The 19,190-nt window shown below is 44.3% G+C and overlaps 1 protein-coding gene across 8 annotated transcripts in view; it reads right to left on the bottom strand.

Moving 5' to 3' along the window:
* Positions 1 to 15,222, bottom strand: part of CCDC85A (coiled-coil domain containing 85A) — a 182,004-nt gene extending 166,782 nt beyond the window's left edge. For 3 of the 8 annotated variants that reach the window (XM_012777841.3, XM_012777839.3, XM_012777840.3), the window contains exons 1-2: positions 14,200 to 15,218; positions 6,457 to 7,450 (exon numbers count right to left, since the gene is read on the bottom strand). In XM_012777841.3, the coding sequence (XP_012633295.1) occupies positions 6,457 to 7,450; positions 14,200 to 14,460 (1,255 nt within the window). In that variant the 5' untranslated portion in view covers positions 14,461 to 15,218. Of the gene's footprint in view, positions 1 to 6,456; positions 7,451 to 14,199 lie in introns of all 8 variants that reach the window. The other 5 variants (XM_076000793.1, XM_012777838.3, XM_012777842.3 and 2 more) reach the window with 5 other exon arrangements.
* Between the last annotated feature and the right edge of the window lie 3,968 nt (positions 15,223 to 19,190).

The raw sequence follows: 19,190 nt of genomic DNA, 5'->3' as shown, positions 1-19,190 counted from the left end.
TCCACGAAGCATATATTTGAGTTCTTATAATATTAAAGAAAAGCACCCTCTCAATTATCTGAAATGTAGTCAAGATGCAGAAAATACACAAAAATGAAACTTGAAAAGCCAAAACACTTATAGATGACAAATGGATTATACATTAACGCTTATGTGCTTTACTCATAAAAGGGCACCTCAAGGTTATTTATGCCTAAACACAGTTCTAAGCAGTGTGATTATCCACTTTCCTAAGCTATGACCAGCCATGAGATAACAGTAAAACAGAATTTAGAAACAAGAAGAAAATGAGTTAAAGTCAGGCCTGAGGGCAGCAAGAGGTGCTGATGACAGCATGCTGATACTACAAGTGAATGGAACTCTTTTTTAAAAATCAAGATATTAAAAAAAAGAATACCCATCCAGGGCCATTTAATGTAGGGACCCACAGTTTTATCTCCAACCATCAGAAGTAAGTGGCCAAAATTTGAGAAGTTTTAGAGTCTAAGGTCATAAATTTCAGTCTGGAAAACTTACTCTCATTACCCATACACTGGCCCAACAGAGCTACACAAGTAAAATATCATCATTATTTTCTCAAAGCCTTCACAAAGTTTGACTTCACACTCTTATTTCCAACCACGTTCTTATTTCTTGACTAAGATCCCTAACACCCATGCCTCCAGAAGAGTCTATCATTAGTAAATGTATGCAGTCTTACACATTTTGTATTTGTATTGTATTCACTTATTCATGTATTTATGAATACGTATTAATGTATCTGTATTCATTTGACACTTGTAAAAAGTTGTTACCTAATGAGGTAGAATAACTCACCATAGCTTTTCACTTCCACATGCTTTGTTCTAAACCATTTCAGTTAAAATGAAATGATAAATGCATCACTAATTCAACGATCACATTTTTTCTATTTTATCTTCTGAGAAGCTGCGATGAGCCAGAACATATAAACATTTAATTGATTCCAACTGGGTGTAAAGGATAGGCTACTAATCCAGTTGAAAGAAATCCTGCCGTTTATTTCACGGCAGCAAACTTATGTGACTAAATGCCAGATTTGTTTGACCAGACAGAACCAATGAATGTGTGGCATTATTCAGATGCAATATTAAAGTTACTAAAATGTATATAACTACATATACACACATATATACAACATTGATAGGGAATCTTTAGAGAAAAGATGAAAATGACCCCTAAGTATATTACATCATACTAGTAAATACCTTTCTAAGCCATCTAGGTTTTTCAATATTTCACCTCTCAGATATTTTGCAATTTTCTTAAAATAAACCACATTTCCAATATTAAGCCATGTCATTAAGTCAAAATGTATTCTTATGATAAATGCAATATGCTTTGCACATCTAAGTATGATCCAAGAAATCAATTCTACTTTTCAGAATTTCTTAAGTTGATGTCCTATCAAATGTTACCAAATTATTGTACTGAAACTTGAAGAACAAAAACCATCACCTATTACTTTAACCATCCATGCATCAGTTTACACAATATTTCTATACTCAGAGGACCTCAATTAAAATCAGTTCTGGTATTCTCTAGCTGTTGAAACTTTTCTTCCAAAAGGCACTCCATTTCTATTGTCCAAAATCATCTTTTAGTGATGTTCTGACTTTTTCTAAGCAAAATAAAAGATTTATGAGAGCAATTATTCATGCTAAAGTACACACTACTTAATTCACACACAATCTAGCTTCAGAGAACTCCTGCTGAGTTCTTCCACACACAGGTTATCCTGCCCCTCGTAGACAAGGCCACTGTGTGTTACCAGCGTTTTTCATTTACTCATTAATAACCTCAACAGAGAATAAGGAGCAGTCTTAAAACTCAGGGTAAAAGCTATAAAATGGGAGATTTGAAATGCAGTATTCTCCTGTGGGAAATACTCATTAGCATTGCAGGCAGTGTATGATCTACATGTGCCTCCAATATCCACCATAAATAGATGCTTCTTTTTCTGTCTGGATGTGAAGGCTTCAAAAAGTAAAGCAGTCATGAACCTACACAAATGTCAGAGTTTCCCCAAAATTCACCTAACAATCTGAGCCACCAAAAATGAAAATTTTCAACCCATATCCCAAAGTAATGTATTACTAGATAACCTTGGTCTAGAGTTGAGAGGGGGTGAAGTTTTACAGTATTAGCTAGTGTCAGTCCCTCTCAGTCCAGAGTTCAACAAAGAAAGAGAAGTTAACTTTCTTCTTCCCAGGAAGCTGGGGTATTTGAAAACTTCATTCACATCAACCCAGTCTATGCAACAGTCATTTAAGGGCAGTGGTTTCCACCTGCTTTGCTTATTAGAATCACCTGAGGATCTCTTTTTCGCAACATGCCAGATGAACTCAATTTGCATCTCTAAATGCTGGGCTCAGGCACTGCTATTTTTTCAGAGCTACCACAGTGATTTTAATCTGCAGCCAGATGAAAAACCACTGTTCTAAAGCAGCTGTTTTGAACCAGGAGCAATTTCGCCTACACCCCACCTGGGAACACTTGGCAGTGTCTGGAGACATTCTTGTCACAATTAGGAAGGTGTCTGTGAGTAGAGCCCAGGAATGCTGTTAAACCTCCTAAAACACATAAGGCAGCACCTCACAACAAAGAATCATCTGGTCCAAAATGTCAATAGCACCACTATTTAGAACCCTGAACTGGAAGAAGAGTTGTAAGGAGAAACAGCGTGTTCTTTCCATCTCTAGAGATATGCTCACAAAAGAAGAAAAGAACCAGTAAGAAGCTTTCAGGATGAAGACTTACAACCCTGACACTCCATCCAGCAAGGCCAAAGTAGTTCTAAACAGACCTTTTTTTAACAAAAGTGAATGATTCCCTCATGTGTGCTCTCATTGGCTGGGGTGAAGTTGAATGAGGGCACAAAGCTATTGTTCACTGGAACTTGCTCAAAAAGGCAAAGGGAATCAGACCAACTAGGATAATGAAACAACCCTGTTTCCCTTTTTTTAAAAAGAAGGAAGAAGATAAACAATAAAATGAAGAGTAATGTGTCTTCTATTTATTCCTTTTCATTTGCTAGTAACCAGCAATACATGCCTCTAGAATTAAACTCTAACTATTTGTACTACTTTTTCATCTGGATTCATAATGTCCAACAAGTGAACTACTTGTAAGGGTCTCTGATCATCAGAATCATCTCTGTCTGGAAGGTCAACAAAAAGCAGAGCTACTGAAGAACTTGAATCATCCAATACATCCATGACCTTGGCTAAAACAGTTAACTGTTTGAAAGCAATGATCTGCCAGCTAGTATCTTAAAGCAAAACTCCTGTTTCATTGTGAAAGGAAACACTTTCACCTAAGAAAGTTCCATCCAAACTTGGATTTCAATGGAATCAGGTAGTAAACCCCCATTCTCAATAACTGAGGCTGCCAGTTCACGAACATTTATAGCTGGCAGTGACTATTCAATTACTTAATCTACAAATCTGGAACACAGCAAGCAACTTGAATGAATGGGCAAATGCCTCAATGTCTAGATGTGATAAGTATTGAATTTCCTTTCTATTTGAAAATGGAACAGTCTTCAAACTGAAAAGAAATAGTGGAATAATAACTTCTAAAGAAATAAACACATTCATGAGGGTTTTGTTAAGTTTGAAGGATTTTTCTCATGTTTGTTTTTGCTTTTGTTGTTTTCTGATCAGCTACTAATTAAGAAATGGTTATACAGGCTTAGAAATATTTGAGAGGGAAAAAATAATACCTAAAATTCACATTTTCATTCGGGTTGGAAACTAACCCATTTTAACCAAAGGAAGCTCTTGGACATCGAGTTCGACTATTTTACCCACTGAGTTTGTAACTGAAAGCACAAGAAGATTTAAAGATGCCCAAAGCATGGTCAACTTAAAACAGCAATCTTTTTCAATAATGGTTCCCTCAGTGTGCACATGTGTGTGTTTTTGGAGGGAATGCATATCCTTACAGGTAGTACAATATCCTGCCAGCGTATACTTCATCTCTGTTTCAGTCACCATAATGCACATATACTTCCCAAGTGCTTTCACTGCTTCCTGTTCATGCAAAAATATCCAAGTGCTCACCCAAAACACTCATATTTCACACCAACCCCAAACAAAATGACTCTGGAAATGACTCAGCAAATCCTCAATTTGGGATTAGCCTCACAACTGGTTCCTATCTCTTCATACACCAATGACTCAAACAAATTGTGTGGGGATTTAAAAATATGAAAAAGCATGTCTTGCCATCCATATCAAAAATTAATTTGTAATGGCAGGATAAATACAAGCTACCAATGCCCACGTTTATAGGCTGATGATCCATAAACATTTCTTTGTGCCACTTCATTTTCCAATTAATTACTGAAATAAAAATGCCATGCAAATGTACTACAAATACACTCTGCTGAGGATATCAACTGTCAGCAGATCTGTCACTTAAGAATGAGAAAACCTGAAGTAGACACAAGAATTGAACTACAGTGTCATTCTATGATAATTTATGTTGCACCAAATTTTTAACTAAATTGTTCAAATTTTTTAAAACATTTTCCCAACCCACTAAGTTTATCTGAATCTGGGCAATATGCCATGATATAATGGCCATCTTTCCTTAGAGATATACCTTATTTTATGCAAACTATTGTTTAAAAGTGGCACCTCAACACTTTTCTTGTAAGTTAATCATACATTGACTAAACTAGAGGAGTTCTTTATGTAAAGGAGCCCTTTTGTAAAGAATTGTTTTGTGAGTGAATGAACCACTTGCTCCTAAGTATTTTCTTTTTAGTTTAAGAAACAAAGTTTCCTTATAATAGTGAACACATTTACTTCTCAAGCTCATTAAAAAGAAATCAAGAAATGGAAGAGGCATTATCTTTACTTTCCCATTAAACTATTACTCTCCACCAAAGTCAAGCTTCATGACCAATGACCCATCTCGTGATAGTAACACAACCAAATTTTGTTTTTAAATGACTTTTCATCTCTTGTAGAGAACTGGGTAGCCAAGGCTGCCTACAGCAATCACGGCAGCATCTCTATCGCCCATGAAAAAAGTGAACATTCAATCAACTTGGGAAAGGCACCAGCCAGGAGGCCTCGACACAACACAACAGGTGTATTGCCTTCTCCCCACACCCACCTCCCAACACAAACAACTGAACAAGCAGCAGCTTCCCCCTTCTATTTCCATTTGTGCTTAAAAGAACATAGGAAGAATTAGAAGCCAAGCCTCAAGAGTCAATTTTCAGCGCTATGAGAAAGGAATTAAGATGAAATGGAATCCAACAGGTAAATCCCCAAATACAATATTGAAAATTTACTCCTTCTTGTCACTGCTAAAATTGGCAGCCTCTTCTACTACTAGGAGCTGGCTGCATGCAGACTCCAGAGCACATTTCAAATAAAGTGAAAAACCTCAGACATTTGAATGGAAAAAAAAAAACCCTCAGTCTATAAAATCAATCATTTTAGCTCCAACTCAACCATGAGTAACATAAAAAGATTGTGGGGGTGTTTTTTTTTTTTTCTTTAAGAAATGATTTCTTTCTCTCTTAAGTTCAAAGTGGTTTCAGAACCAAGATGCAGAAAATTAAGCCTCTTCCAAAAGGTTTAACAGCTCAAGTTTAGAGCCACTTCAGCCAATGCAGATGTTACTCTTTGGAAACAAAAAGAGTGTCCAAACACATCTGTACATTTTAAAGAGGTACATTTAAATGACCAGGAAAGATGACTCCTGTGATGTAAAAGAGCATAGTGTTCAGAATATGCTTAAAGGAGTTTTGAGAGAGGGTTGGTGGGTGTTGATTGAGTAGAGAAGGGAATCAGTTGATGCATTTATTAATAGATGCAAAGAAAAGTCACAGATTTCAGGCCCCCAACACAATGGAAAAAATCTTCAAGGTAAAGTAAGGCATACTGATAGGCATTCAGTCAAACCAGCATTAAGCCTCTTTAGGGACACCATACTTCTTTTTAAATATCACTGTTTTTCATAATAAACACTCATCTCTTCCTGCTCATAAGCTATTAACTGGATTCAAAACCTTTTAGTCACCATTCTATGGGTGAGCCCTACTAGGAAACAACACACAAACAGGAACATGCTCAAGTTAAAGCTGAAAGAATCTTAGAATGGTTCTATTTTTTAGCTCAATTACCCACAGATTTCACCCTGACAACTCAGGGTCTTAAGAATTATTGTTTCTCTCTCTCCTTTAACCCTTCACTCTCAACTTTTTCAGGCTTACTTGGCTAGTAACTACATAAAATAAAAACAAATCCAGGGGAAGAAACACACATCACGATTTTGAGTCAAATGTTTGCTTCTTTCCCCAACCCACCCGGCTAGCCAGCACCTGCACTCTCTTATATGGCTGGAGAGCTCTTCATCACTCATAACCGTCTACTGAGTTGACTCCACCAAAGCAGCTCCCAGCACGTACTGACCCACCGTTTATGCCACTGTAGACATTCCGGTGATGGGGTGACGCGTCCTCTTGCGCCTGCCGTCTAAGGGTACCCTCCCTGCTGCCTCCACCGCTGCCGCCGCCGCCTCCACCGCCACCTCCTGCACTGCTGCCTCCGCCGCCGCCGCCTCCGTGTTTGTGGTCAGGGCTACCTCCATAATGCTGTTTGAGGTGCTCGGGGCTGGTCCCCCTGGCTCTCGGGAGATGCTCCAGGCTCCCACCGAGGGCATGTTTCTGAAGATGCTCCGGGCTCCCTCCACTGTGCCTGGCGTGTTCAGGGCTGCCCCCTGGCCGGTGCTTCTGGAAGTGCTCAGGGCTCCCACTCAGCACGTGCTTGGGCAGCGTTTCTGGGCTGCTCCCTGGGTGCGGGTGCCTTTGCTGTTCAGGGCTGCCCTTGCACAAGGGTTTGTGGTGCTCTGGACTGGGTCCTTTGAGTGCTTTTGGGTGATCTGGGGTCCCAGAGGCCCTGGGTTTCTGGAGATGCTCCGGGCTGGCACTCCTGTGCTTGGAGTGCTCCGGGCTGCCCTCGCTCCGGGGCTTCTGCAGGTGTTCGGGGCTGCCACCGCTCACGTGGTGCTTGTGGTGGTCGGGGCTGTCCGTGCTGCCGGTGCTGGAGGTGCTGCTGCCGTCACCCACATCCCGCACATAGGGCGCGGTGGAGGCAGCAAGCTGGCACAGGCTGGCCTGGCTGTCGATGGAGCAGCGGCTGCCCGCACAGCCCGTGCCCTTCTCCTCATCCAGCAGCACACACAGCTCCTTGAGCTCCATGTTCTCCTTCACCACCTCCTCCTGCTTCACCTCCAGCTCCTTGAGCTTCTGCAGGTATAAGGCCACTTCCTTGTGCATCACCCCGGCCGTGTAGCGACCCAGTCTCTGCCACTCCCGGGACACCCTTTTGCCTTTCTGCCGGTCATCATCCAGGAAACAGCAGAGGTCCCTCAGTTCCTGGTTGTCCTCCTGGAGTTTCTGGTTGATATCCTGAAAAGAGATATCAAGGGACATACATAAATCAGGGGTCATCAGGCTAAGACATCCTGGGAGCAGGAGCACCTGGAACTGGTGAATTCCCTTGTGAGGTTAGGGGAGGATGAAGACTTGAAGCTATCCATAAAAAGTAAAGTAACAGGTATCGGTTATGTTCCCTGCATGATACTTTACTTGCATTGTCTCGTCTTTCACCAAAACCTTAGGGGATGATAATTATTATGGTTCTGTTACAGAAGGGGAAACTGGACCTCCCAAAGCTTCACTTGTCCAAGGTCATCCAGTCAATACTTATGGAGCAGGAGCAGCCAATTAACAAGAAATCATTCAGTAGGAAAACAAGGCTCCCCTGCCCCACCCTGGAGAAAGAAAGATGGCTGCTCATGACCTGTGAATGCTTAAAAGCTCTGAGACAACAGGCCTTTCAATAGAGCAAACAACATTGCTTAGTTTTTCAGCCCTGACATGGATGAGCAGCCACCCCCCATGGCCACTAGGAAAATGCACAGTTGCCCCCTAGTGGCATGTCAGTCCACATCCAACCCCAGGTGGCACACACCCACCTGGACATCTTGTCTCCCAGGCATCACACCTAACACAGCAACACTGAGCCCTTGATACTCAAATCCCCCTTCCCATTTGCATCTCTCTGCAAATGCCACCTCCACTTATCCCACTGCTCTTTAAAAGAATCCAAGGTTATCCCTGGCATCTCCTTCTCCCTCACCTTCCACTTCAGAGCCAAAAAGTCTTTGGAACTCTACATCCAAGATTAAGTTCATCTTGTTACTTCCATGTTTAAAACCCTTTTATAGCTTCTCCCTGCCCTTAAGATAAAGTACAAAATCCTTCAAGTCTCACAAGCCCCAAATGCTCTGGCTTAGTCTACTTCTCCAGCATAAATGGTGATAAATTTGTTCATTCATGAATGTTTAATAAGCATCTCCTATGTATCAGGTACCATCCAGGAGCTAGGGATCTATCAGTGGACACAGCAAAGACCTTGGCATCCTACAGCTTTCATTCTGGTGGAAAGGAATGGCAAAAAGCAAGTATAGAACATAATGTCATGCAGTGCAAAGTTCTGGAGAGAAAACTAAAGTAGGTTAAAGAACACTGTTTTGCAATAGAAGGTACCTCTAGAGAAAAGGGAAACATTTGAACAGAAACCTGGGTGAAATGAAGAAGCAAACACTTGAGTGAAGATGATCCCAGGCAGAGAAAGGGCAAGTATAAAAGCTCTGAGACAAGTGTGAGAGCAAGAGCTCAAGTGAGAGGGAGGCCAGGGGGTGCCTAAAGCACAGGGAGCAAGTCTACCAAAACTGGCTGGGGTTGGGGAGGGGAGGGGAGGAGGGAGTCAGGATAAGGTGGAAGCTGCAAGACCGGCTAGGAGGCTACTGGGCTGGTCCAGGTAGAGGGAGATGATGGTGGCTTGGTCTCATGATAGCGTGGAGAAGGTGGGAACCCCCTCTCCCCAAAATGCACTGAGCACCACCAACACTGGCCTTGATCCAGGTCCTCAAAGGGCAAGCCCTTCCCCCTCTTTCACTTGGAATGCCTTCCCCCAGCCTTCTACACAACTATCAGGTTTCATTTTATAAGTCACTTCCCCATAGAAGCTGTTCTAAAGGCAGTCCACCCCCAATGCAAAGAAGGCCCACTTCTGTGCTCTACCAGCACCCCTCAACCTTTTCCTCTGTTATATTTATAATTTGTAACCACATACATATGAGTATGCCTGTCAATTCAAGTCTGCATCCTCACAAGAGTCATGAGAATGAAGACCTCATCTATTCTACTCATTTCTGTGTATCCAGAACACAGAACCTCCACTGTAGATACCTGAAACACATAGTGAAGTCCCCACTTACTCTCTATTCACCCATATAGTCAAGGGGCCAACTGTTTCCTGAAGCACTGTGGTTTGCTAGGGATGAAACAGGCAGCTATGGGACTGCTACGTAAGATTTCCTCTGCTTAACAAAGCCTGAAAATCTCTGGTCTTGTGAAGCCATCATCCAGTCCAGAACTTGAGGTACTCAGCAAGGGGACTGACTTCTCTTAAACTCAGGCTGATTCCAACGCTGCCCCTGATGCTGACTAGCAGATGACATATGAAACATCTGCTAACCACTTCTTCACTTCCTGACAGCCAAGATGGGAGTAAATGTGGGGCCCAAGGAAGAAGCCTGTGCAGCTTAGTTCTCACTTCCAGTTCTGACGCGTGGCATAATCAACAACAACTCTGTTCCCTTGTCTCTAATACCCACCTCTTCCTTTTGCTTCCCACTGCCACCCTCTGACTTCGGGCCTGACCTTTACCAGCAGCCCCCTACCCAGCCTTCCTGCTGGGTCTGCCCTACCCTCTACGTTCCCCACCCTCTCCAATCCAAAATCAGCCAGACTGATCCTTCACAAACACTCACTGCGTATCTCGCCCCTCCTTCTTACCAACCCCCACCACCTCCCTTTCCTGGGGAAAATGGATACGCCCCTTGGCCAGGCCAGGAAGGTTTTCCCCTGCCTTTCCACCTTTAGCAGCCTGTCAGCTAATCATGAGCTGTGACTATGTCTGTGCCTTCCAACTAGCCAATAGCATCTTCTCCCACATGTAAACTTACCTGAGAGGAGAGATTCCACTGAGAAGTCACCCCAGCATAGAACAGCACCCATGAATGAATGAAGTAACCTTCCTACTCACTGCATAAGGCCTGTGTCACACATCGGCTAGAACACTAAGCATCATTTTTTTTTTCCCTTTCTAATGTAGATAGCTTAGCTTCTAGAGGGCAGAGTCCATTCTAAAAGTCTCTCTGTGAATATGTAACATCCTTGGCATTATGTGTTGCATATAGTGGACACTTAATATGTGTTTATGCACAAAATAGGCTACAGCTATAGCCACTGAGAAAGGATTACTCATTGTTTTCAGCAAGCCCCTGCTATGTTGGAATCTACAGTAGTAAGAGAATAAAGTACCCCTTGATACTGATGCTTTAGAGGAAATCAGAAGTTGTGGATATTTGGAAAAAATACTAAACAAAATTAATCTTTCTAACCTTCAAAAATTATTCAACATTTTGTTTAATATTGGCATTTGATAGAAAGCTCAAGTCATTACTTTTTCATCCAAATGAACTGCCATCTGGAAATACTTCCCTTTGACTGACCAATAGCTATTCCTGATTTCTCCAAAACTGGAAAGTAAGCAGGACTGGTGCCAACTTGGGCTTCACAAAGTTAATGCACTTTCCAAAGGAAATGAAACATATACTTCTCAGCATCCAGATGGAGTAGACAGGAGTGGGTATAGTGACATTCAGTTTTCTTTATCACAGTTCCTTCTACCTATTATTAGTTTTCTTAGGAATAAGGAACCAACCAACCTGATCATAACCCTGGGAGCCAGTTTCTTCAAATCTGCCACATTAAGACTTGGACTTTCTTTTCCAAAATACTGTCTTTTTAACATTGCCACAGGCCACCAGATGTTATACAAGTTTCTAAAATGGACTTTTACAAGTTTAAATGCACCTCATAGAATACCACCCAGAATTTCGATCTTGTGCCTACAGACTATAAAGTACTATATCTATGGTTAAAAAAGAATTGTCTTAATTCATTCTTTTTCTTCATTGCAGGGTGGAAGGTTGGTATGGTAGAGAGCAAGGAGGGAAATTAATGTAACATAGATGACAAATCTCAGAGATTCAATTCCCCAAAATCAGCTTCCACTGGGATATTGAGTCAGAACAGCCTGAGTGTTGGTATATATTCAGCAGTCCAAAGACATGGTTCTCAGGAAGCTAATTCCTTACAACATCAAAACTTTAATCAGAATCTCTTTTTCCACCCCTTTTAGGACCATACACTCTAAACAAAGAATGTCAATGAGCCAAAAAGAAAAGAAAGCCTAATTTGAACATTTGAAGCCTGTGTGTCCTTCAGAAAGCTATCTAACCTCACTGGGGTTTCTTCTTCATATCATTTAATGCTCATAAAACCTCATGTGGAATTAAAATCCCCCATGAAGCAGGTGAGAAAACTGAGGCTTGGGGAGGTTAACAGTTTGCCCAAGCTGCCCTAATTGTCAGACTCCAAATCCTTTATCTTTCCACTGCTTCTACACTGGCCTGCCTCCCAGATGTTTAAATGCAAACAAATTAGACAGTGTTGGAACCCAGTCACAGGCCCCTCAAAAAAAAAAAAAAAAAGATGCTTCCATCTTCCATGTCTACAGCTACAGAAATACCTAGTAGCTTTAAAAATATTTAGAGGCAGTTTCAAAGTCAGCTCACAGAGAGGGGCATTAAAAAAAAAGCATTGTGGCTTTACTTAATATTTACAGCACTCAAATGAGCATGCCAAACCATCAGAGATCTCCCCCCACCAAAAAAATAAAAATAAAAAAAGACTTTCTTCCTTCCTTCCTATTAATCCAAAATAAATAGATGCATCTATCATTTATTCAGTCAACTACATTTATGGATTACTATGATGTCCAAAGAAGCTCCAAGCCAAGATGATAAAGAGAAGGAAGAAAGCTGGCCAGTCCGCAGAGTAAAACCACAGCCCCTGAGGGGTAGGCCTTGGGGTCTACTATCCTGCAGATGCCCAGGAGATGGCAAGGAGGGATAGAAGCTCCATCAGAAAGTAACCAGCCTCCATCATTTCTGAACTTAACTAAGGAATTGAACTGGAAAGTCTTTTAATGTCAAGTCATGAATCTAGACCACAAGGAGACTTTCCTACTTGAGTGTAAGTGTCCTTACCTGCCCTAATTAGCTATTTCTCTACATGGAGCTACTAGAATGAAGACCAGGCACCCCACCACTCATGCCACCCCCTACCCTACTCACACATAGATCCTCACACACACAGTCAATCCATACGCTCTAAAAGAACTTTCAAGTATTTCTGAGCTATTATGTCAGTCAATGCTCCATACTATAAAAATCTTTAAGAAATTGATTAAAAACTCTTCCACGTCACATTATGGTTCAAATCATGGAAGCAGCTTAAATTGGAGGATGACAAACTAAAACCATTGTCCAGCTTTGCTTAAGAAACCCAGATCCTGGAGACTCACTGCTATATATTTATTTATATGTCCTCTCCTAATGAAAATACCTATCATTTTTGGTAGTCAAGTATTAAACCTTCCCCTACATTATCATAACTTATTATCACAACACCCTAGGAAACAGTTATTGCCATTTGCATTTTATTGATGAATAAAATAAGAATCTGAGAAATTAATTACCCAAGCACACGGTCCTGGCAAATGTGAATTCTAGATTCAAAGCTACCTCTGAGATCACCTTCCCACTACACTAGCCTGCCTCTATTCCCCAAAGAGCCTGGTACTTAGTAAATACTCCATTAGTAATGAATTAAACCAAAGGAGAGAACAGGCATTGGGATTTTTCTGACTGTGGGATCTTCCTAACTAGACCCACTCCAGGGACTACCTGACAGTGAGTCTGGGCCTCAGAAGAGGGCCATCCCCACCAGGACTGGACCCAGCACACAGGTAAGCCTTGGGCCTGCCGCCCGCCCACCCCTCCTTGCCCCAGAATCCCAGAACTGGAGCGCTGAGGCAATTAAAGAACAGCTCTACTGCCTGAGAAGTGGGGCAAGAGTGGAAAGGGGCTAAGAACAACTTGTGCCTTCGGGAATTTATTCCCTGAAGGCCCTGCAGTGACTTCATTTGTGTCTGGCTTCCTATAAACAAAAGCAGAACAATAAGAGGAAGGAATACCAGGAGGCACCAGCGCGAGCTGGAAGGAGAGGAAGTTTGCGGTGCACGCTGGCAGGGCGGTTCCCGGCCACCGGTCTGCTGCAACCTGGCGGGCTGGGCACGCTGCTCGCACACTCGGCGCTCTCCAGGGACAAATATAAATCAGTAGGTTTGGGGGAACTTTCCCCCCTTTTCCTAATAGCAGAGGGAGGGCTGGCTCCAGAAGAAAGAATCACTGACCAACATTCGGTCAGTGATTCTTTCAAAACCATGCACCTTTCACACGGCGTCCCTTTGCTCCACCATCCTCTTCCAAGCTGGATAAAATTTAAATCAAACTAGGGGTTAATTAGGGAGGGGAGTAAAGCAACTCCAGGTGACGCCATCCAAACTCGGAGACAAGGAAAGAACAGGACGTTGGTGGAAGACGTGAAGGCAGAGCTTAATCAACTCTGCACCGGTTGCCTCACGCCGGCTCCGAGGGTGGCGCCCCTGCCCAACCCCTCTTCCTGGCAGTGGCGCCCTTTCCTCGTCCTCTGCCCGCCGTCCTCTGCCCGCCGAAGCGCTGCCGGCGCCGGAGCAGCCGTATCATCGACGCCCAAAGGCAAAGATACCCAGGACTCGCTCCCTCACTAGCCTTTTCCCCTGACTGTAACCGGCTCTCCAAAACACTGATTTTTCCCTACGAAAATTAAAGGTTCCGGGTACCCATCACCTCCCTCCCTGCCTGCCTTTCACATCCTCACCGGCCTCCCCTCCATCTGCAGAGAGCGCGAGCTAGATGCTGGCGCGCCAGGTGTGGGGAAGAGGAGGGGAGCAAACGCTTCCAAAGTTTGGAAAAGTTTCCAATGGGCCGGGGATTGGGGGCAGGGGGTGCTGACTGGGAGAAAGGGGAGGATCACCTGTTGATGGAGGGAGAGAAAGTTTGCCTGGCCCCACCTCCCCGGGGCGCCCCGCTCCCCGCCCCGCCGCGCCCAGCCTCCCGGCCTGGCCCCGCGCTCACCTTGAGCCCGCGGATCTCGCCCAGGTGCAGCTGCAGGCGGCGGTTCACCTCGCGGATGAGGTTGCTGTGGTCCAGCATCGCGCTCACCTTCTCGGCCTCGGCGCGCCGCAGGCAGCGGATCAGCTCCTCCTTGCTCCACTGCAGCAGCTCCTCGTCAGACACTTTGGACAGGTCCTCCACGGCGGCGGCCGCGGACGACCCAGCCGGGGCTGGGGGACAACTTTCCGCCGCCGCCGCTGCGCCTCCGGCCGCCTTCGACATGGTATCCGCGCGGTAGCAGGTGTGAGTGGGTGGAAGAGGCAAAGCGACTCCCGAAGGCGCGGGCGCGGGGCTGCCTCCGCCCACACCCCTGTGCGCTCGGGCGACTCAGCGGCACCGCCCAGGGGCCGCTGGGTTGGGGCGGCGGGGGTCGCGCTGGGCGGCCATCCTACCTCGCCATCCCCGCGCGCGCGCCCGCGCACCCCCGGGGCCGGGCAGCCACCCGCTCGCTGCTGCCGAGGCGGGTCCCAACTCCGCGCAAGTCCATGGTGAGGGGCGCTGGGGAGCGGGAGCCGCCGCGGGAAAACCTCAAGGACAGGCGGAGGCCGCCCTTGGGGCTGCACCCCGTTCCGCTGCCCTCTCCTCCGCCCTAATTCCAGACCGTCGCCCCCCACACTCTTTCTTTCTCACACACGCACTTTCCTCCCCTTGCCCAGCTGCGGCCCCGGCGTCCGTCCTCTCCTAGCCGAGTAGGGCGCGCCGGGCTCTGCGGCGCCCCCCGGGCTGCTCGAGCGACGCCGCCGCGGCTGCCCGAAGGCGGCCTGCGCTGCGCCCGCCGCGGCTCGGAGGCTGCTCCGGGAAGTCTTCGATTTGCAGAGCCGAGCCCAGGATGGGTGGAGGGCGGGGGACCGGCTGGAGGAGGAGCATGGAGCCCCGGCAGCCCGCAGCCGGCAGCACCTCCTGCGCCCGCCAGACGCGGCTGCCCCTTGACCGTCGCCGGGCTCCTGAGGAGCGCGGCCCGCTATCCCGCCCGGGAGGGCTGGGGGCGCGGCTGCTTCACCAGCCGGGGCGCGGGTGGGGCTGGGAGGGGAAGAAGGTGCGGAGCTGCGGCCGCCCCGGCCCTGGGAGGCGCGCGCGCGCCACCGTGCGGCCGAAGAGTCTCCCTCTGCCCGCCGCTCTCGAGCTGATCACCCGGCAGGGGGGACGGCTGCCAACCAAAAGGAGGGGTTCTTGGTATTTGGAGAGATTGGGGACCAGGAAAGATGGGGTAGCAGAACCTGAGGGATAAACAGATATTTCTACTTTGGAGAATGGGAGAAAAGGCAGTTGGCAAAAAGAAAAAAGTGGGGGAGTGGGGGGCTTAAGAATCCAAATAGTCTAAAAAGGGGAAAAAGAAGCTTTAGGAATCACCCACACCCACCCCCAGGCCTTTGTCTTTCCTAAAAAATCTACTATTTTGTGAAGAAGCTTCAGGGGAAGTTACTGGTTCTTTTAAAATTTTATTTGAAAAATATCAAAGCCTTTAGGAGAAAATAGAATACCTTCATCCCCTGCTTCCTGGGGTCTGGATTTTAAGGTCAGCATTCACCTCCCTTCAGAGCAAAGCAGGGCCCCCTTAGGCAAGCTGAAATGCCAGCCACGGAGATTTCCCTTTTCCTCCGTGCCTAAGGCTGCCAAGTGTTCACTGGGTCAGCTTTTTGTGATGGTAATTTCTGGGCGGAGGAACTCTGATTCCTCGGGTTCTATCTTTGGGCTACTCAATTGTAAAGTCAGCTGGAATTGTCTCCAAGCTGAAAACAGGCTTTCTGCTTAAAGAAGTGGATGCACTTGGCCCTGAGCATGTCACTTCTGGGATGGAGATGGGGCCAGAAACCTACAGGCAACTAGCCCCACAGTGGGTCAGTTAACCAGGGTGCAGAGGGAATGTCTCCATTTGGTAGGATGAGGGTCTAAATCAGAATCCCTCCACCTGCCAGCAGTGTGTGTCCCCTGATAAAGGTGCCACCTGTTAAAAGATGATCAGCTGGACACTCTTCCCAACTGTAGGCCCAGACCTCCCTTTTCTCAGAGTATTTACTTTAGCAAATCTTCTATTAAAAATTCTTTCTCTGACCCTTTCCCAGCCTCTTGCTAAGTTTTATAACCCAGGAATATATTTCTCACCTGGGAGGGATCCCCTTGAAATGTAATTGTCAAGGAAAAATAGTGTCCCATCTTCCAGTCCCCGTGGAGGGGAGGAGCTAACTTCAGTGGGTTCCATTAGCAAACACAAATGGCCTCGGTCCTTGGACCAGCCTCCACCTGTGTCCTCCAGCCCTTTTCAGCTAGTGTAAGTTAACTACCTTCCTTCTTTTGTTTCAGCAGAGTTGACTCAGTCTCTCTCTCCTTTTGAAGTAGTGTTGAATAAAGACCCCCTTGCCTGTTTAACTGTACCTGATGTACTTTTTCTTTGACGCCTCCCCCTGTCTCATGCCCACAGAAGGCTCTCCTCAACGCACACAGTTTCTAAGACCAGTTTTGGCACAGGAAGGACAATGAAAGTCAAAAATACGAGTCCTAGCTCTGTTACTCGTTAGTTCTTGAACAAATCATCTGACCTTACTGGCCCTTAGGCAGCTAATGATACAATGTACATGAAGTGCTTTACACCAGAGAAATGCAACCTTATTATTACTGATAATACTTCTGAGCAGCCTCTTTTCTGGAAATAGGATCGAGGACTTCTGTTTATTCCTCCATCACAGGTTCTTCAAGAGTCCTATTCTAAAATGAAACAGCTAGCCCCCTTCTCTGCTAACTCCCTCAGATCAGTTAATACCTAAGTAAATACTAGAAGGCAAAGAGATGGCTGAGGGGAGGAATTGAACTTGCATTGGGAGAACAAGAAAGAAGGAAAGCCAAGACAAAAAGTTCTCCACAAATTATATACACTAGCAGCTGCTAGATCACCTTGAGGTTTTAATGTTTCTAAGTTTGGTCATTGATTCAGGATAATTGATGAATTAATAATGTTGCCTCATGTTGCTAAGGTCAGGTATGATGTCATTTAGGAGCTTCACTTGGTTACTAAAAACAAACAGTCACTTAAAGAAGGCATTTATTTTTTCTCACATAACTGGTATTCTAAAAACAAACAGCTGAGGGGTGCTCTGGTGTCTTCATGATGTCATCAAAGACTTACACTCTATCTCTCTGCTTAGCCATCCTTGACATGGTTGCCTCATGTTCATAAGATGGCTACTAGAGTTCCAGCCAGCAATCTACACTTAAAGCAGGAAGAAGGGAAGAAAAAATGCTAAAGGGCACCTGCTTTTTAAAAACGTTTTCCTGGTAATATGATCCAGTGAGTCTCATTTATATTCTAAAAGGCAGAGCTTGCCATATGACCATCCCACCAGCTGCAAAGAAAGGTAGGACTGTTTTTTTTAAGTTGGGCATATTACAATAACATCACAAGTAAAACCAGTGTTCTTTTATAGTTTTACTCGAAAATATTAAGGGGGTAAAAATGTTTTTGTTATGTGGATACACTGTATAATACTGAAATCAGGGCTTTCAGTGTGCCTGTCACCAGAACAGTGTTCATTGTACCCAACAGGTAAGTTTTTATCTCTCACCTCCCTCCCACCTTTTCCCTTTTTGGTTTTCAATGTCATTTACATCTCTTGGTTCCCATGTGTACCCATCGTTTAGCTCCCACTTGTTAGTGGGAACATGGAGTGTTTGTTTTTCCTTTCCTGAGAAATTTCACTTAGGATAATGATTTCTAGTTCCATCCAAGTTGCTGCAAAAGACATTATTTCATTCCTTTTTATGGCTAAGTAGCACTCCCTGGTATATATGTATACAACATTTTCTTTACTGACTCATGAATTGATGGGCACTTTGGTTGATTTCACATCTTTGCAATTGTAAATTGTGCTGCAATAGATGTTACAGTGCAGGTGTCTTTTTGATAAAAAGACTTCTTTTCCTTTGGGTCGATACCCAGCAGTGGGATTACTGGATCAGATAATAAGTCAACATTTATTTCTTTGAGGAATCTCCATACTATTTTCCATAGAGGTTGTACTAATCTGCAGTCCCACCAATAGTGTATAAGCTTTCCTCTCTCTCTGATCCATGCCAGCATCTACTATTTTTTGACTTTTTAATAATGGCCATTCTCCATACTTATAGCAGTAAGGTGGTATTTTATTATGGTTTTAATTTGCATTTTTCTAATGATTAGTGATGTTAAGCATTTTTTAAATATGTTTGTTAGCCATTTGTCTATCTCCTTTTTAAAAACTTCTGTTCGTGTCTTTTGCCCACTTTTTGATGAGGTTGTTTTTTTCTTGCTGATTTGTTTGAGTTCCCAGTAGACTCTGGATATTAGTCTTTTGTTGGATGTATAATTTACAAATATTTTCTCCCATTTTGTAGGTTACCCATTCACTCTATTTGACTATTTCCTTTGCCATGTAGAAGCTTTTTAATTTAATTGAGTTTCATTTATTTATTTTTGTAGATGCTGTATTTGCCTTTGGGGTCTTAGTCATAAATTCTTTGCCTACGCTGATGTCTAGAAGAATTTTTCCTATGATTTCTGCTAGAATATTTATGGTTTCATGCCTTCATTTAAGTCTTTTAGACCTCTTGAATTGATTTTTCTATATGCAAAAGATAGGGGTCCTGTTTCATTCTGTGTGTGGAATTGCCCATCAATACATGAGTGAATTAATAAAATGTGATATATGTATACCATGAAGTACTACAGGGCCATAAAAAACATTAGTGAACTAAGACCTTTTGTAACAACCTGGATGGAACTGAAGACCATTCTTCTAAGTGAAGTGTCATGAGAATGTAAAAGCAAACACTACATGTACTATTAAATTGGAACTAATCAATCAACACTCATGCGCACATATGATAGTATTAATAAAACTTAACAGAAATCAAGCAGGTGGGTAAATACATACCTAATGGGTATAATACACACTATCTGGGTGATGGGCACACTTATAACT

Source organism: Microcebus murinus, chromosome 3 (assembly GCF_040939455.1).
Source record: "Microcebus murinus isolate Inina chromosome 3, M.murinus_Inina_mat1.0, whole genome shotgun sequence".
Classification (NCBI taxonomy): Eukaryota; Metazoa; Chordata; class Mammalia; order Primates; family Cheirogaleidae; genus Microcebus; species Microcebus murinus.
Note: the sequence above shows the minus strand (reverse complement) of the source record. Positions and strands in the feature narration are given on the sequence as shown.